General features: G+C 49.6%; 1 protein-coding gene across 1 annotated transcript; it reads left to right on the top strand.

Annotated features, from left to right (window-relative positions):
* The first annotated feature begins 427 nt into the window (after positions 1–427).
* Positions 428–1,997, top strand: LOC123401622 (ribosomal RNA-processing protein 14). The gene has a single exon (XM_045095457.1). It carries the CDS (start codon positions 460–462, stop codon positions 1,666–1,668), a length of 1,209 nt encoding a protein of 402 aa, XP_044951392.1. The 5' UTR covers positions 428–459; the 3' UTR covers positions 1,669–1,997.
* Positions 1,998–2,370: the final 373 nt, after the last annotated feature.

Below are 2,370 nucleotides of genomic sequence, written 5' to 3'. Positions count from 1 at the left end.
GGCGATGGATTCCCTTGAGTTCCGGGTAGATTGCGGCCAGTTCTGCGGCGACCCGTGTGCTCTCACGAAGTTTGACCGGTCTACGTGTTAAACTGTATACTGTCTTCGAATATGTACATATAAAATTTTCGTGAATGGATATTCAGTGCCCTTTCATAAAAAATTTAAGGGCCGAACGAGTTTTGAGGATCTGCTAGACGTCTTTTTTTATCGAAACTGTAAACAGTTTTTATTTTTACTTTTATATTACGGTCATTGCTCTTAGTTAGTTGATTTGGAAAGAGTGGGTTCAGACGGAAGGAAGGGCCTCGCGCTCTCACCCCTTACGCCGTAGTTGGTCATTAGAAGCCCAGTATGGCCCATCAAACTAAAAGCACAATTGCAGCCATAATATAGACCCCTTGAAGGCCAGAGACAGCAAACCCCTCCATCGCTGAAACCCTCCAAACGCTTACCGCAATGGGCAGGAAACCCTCGGCCTCCGCCGCCGCCGCCGCCGCCGCTGCGGCTGCCGACCACGATTCCGCCGTTGCCAGCGCCAAGGCCGCCGAGCTCCTAGCAGCAGCAGCTGACTGCGACGGTATCCATGGGCACTCCATGTTCTTCGACGCCCTCGTGCAGCTTATACCCCCGCGCTTCTACCTCTCCGCCGACGATGACGTTCGCCCCTACTACCAAGGCCTCTCCAAGGCCGCCAAGGCGGCCATGAAGGCTCAGTCCCGCGCCAATATCAAGGCTGCCCGCCGAGCCCGCCTCGACCCCGCGGGGCCGCCTTCCTCCACCCTCGACCTTCTCAAGAAGTCCGTTGCCGACCAAGAGGCGGAGGAGAAGAAGGAAGAGGAGGAGGATAAGTCACAAGACGAAAGCCAGGAGTCCGACGACGAGGCCACCTCAGAGGGTGGCGACGACGACCAGGACAACGAAGAGGGAGATGAAGAAGAGGAGGAAGAGGATGAGGAGGAGGAGATGCAGATCGCCCCAGCAGCAGTTGTTTCTGAAGACCGATCGGTGACTTACGAGGAGCTGCGAGAGCGGCTTCATCGCCGCATTACAGAGCTTCGTGGGAACCGGTGCACCAGGCCAGAGTTCCTGAATAAGCCCCAGAAGGAGAAGGGTAAGAAGGCAAAGGGTGCTAAATTGAAGGGGAAGGAGGATGGTACAAAGCGGAAGCGTGAGGATGACACAGAGGGTAAGGATGGGAAGAAGCACAAGAAGGAAGGGGAAGAGAAGGCACCAGATATCATGTATGGCAATGTGTTGGTCGATCCAAAGGAAGCAAGGCGGAGGAAGAAGAGGAGGGTCAAGAACAAGAAGAAGGAGCTGGAGCAGGCTAAGCGGATGCAGCGGGCAAAGGAGGATCCTAAAAAGGCCACCAAGATGGCCTGGGATGTGGCAACAAGGCGCGCAGCTGGGGAGAAGGTGCACGACAACCCCAAGTTGATTAAAGAGAGCATGAAGAAGGATAAGAAGAGGCAGCAGAAGCACGCAGATGAGTGGAAGGACAGGCAGAGGACCGTGGACATCAAGAAGAAGCAGAAGCAGAATAAGCGGAAGGAGAACATCCAGGGCCGGGCAGAGGAGAAGAAGGCGCGCAAAATAGAGAAGCGCGAGAAGAAGCTTATGCGCCCTGGTTTCGAGGGGCGCAAGGAAGGTTATGTCAACGAGTGACATCTACATTGAAGATGATGATGAGTGAGTACTGTGTCTGCTTTATGTTTGTAAGGTTGCATATGTTGGTGTTGGTGTTGGTACTGGAAATAGGTATCCAGATCATGACTACCATACTTAATTATAGCTGGAAGGTCGAATGTTTGGCAGGTCATCTGAAAAAGATTTTGAGATATTCCTTTTGATGTGTTTTCATTGAGCTTAGATTAAATTGTTGAGGAACAAACTTTTATGTCTAGCTTCATAGCTATCTCTAGCACTAGACCGAGGAAATATTAATGTTCTTTTATGTCCACTGTCCGAGGAAATGCTAATGATGCTTCAATGGATGTCGTTCTTTTCTTTGTTATTCCTAGCAGTGGCCTGATGGATTAGTTATATCAAATTATGCATCAGTAAAGATGTTCTAGGTATAGGCTTCTCTGAATTCTTCTTTGATTGGTAAACTGGAATCCACAATGCCCACATCTGATCATGTTATGCATAAGCTACATGTCAATATTGTATATCAAGCTTACTACTTTGCAAGCTTACTGTAGTTAATGTACGGTCCGTATTATGGCGTTGAGTTATACTGCAGGATGCTGATTTGTTGGTTTACTCTCCGCAGTTATCCTAGATTAGTTTGCAGCCTTGTTGGTTAGGCCACATGTATACCTTTGTGTTTATTCATTTGTTTCCACCGTTGTCAAGGGTGATGTA

Source organism: Hordeum vulgare, chromosome 6H (genome assembly GCF_904849725.1).
Source record: "Hordeum vulgare subsp. vulgare chromosome 6H, MorexV3_pseudomolecules_assembly, whole genome shotgun sequence".
NCBI classification, from domain to species: Eukaryota; Viridiplantae; Streptophyta; class Magnoliopsida; order Poales; family Poaceae; genus Hordeum; species Hordeum vulgare.
This window is presented reverse-complemented; position numbering and strand designations above follow the sequence as displayed.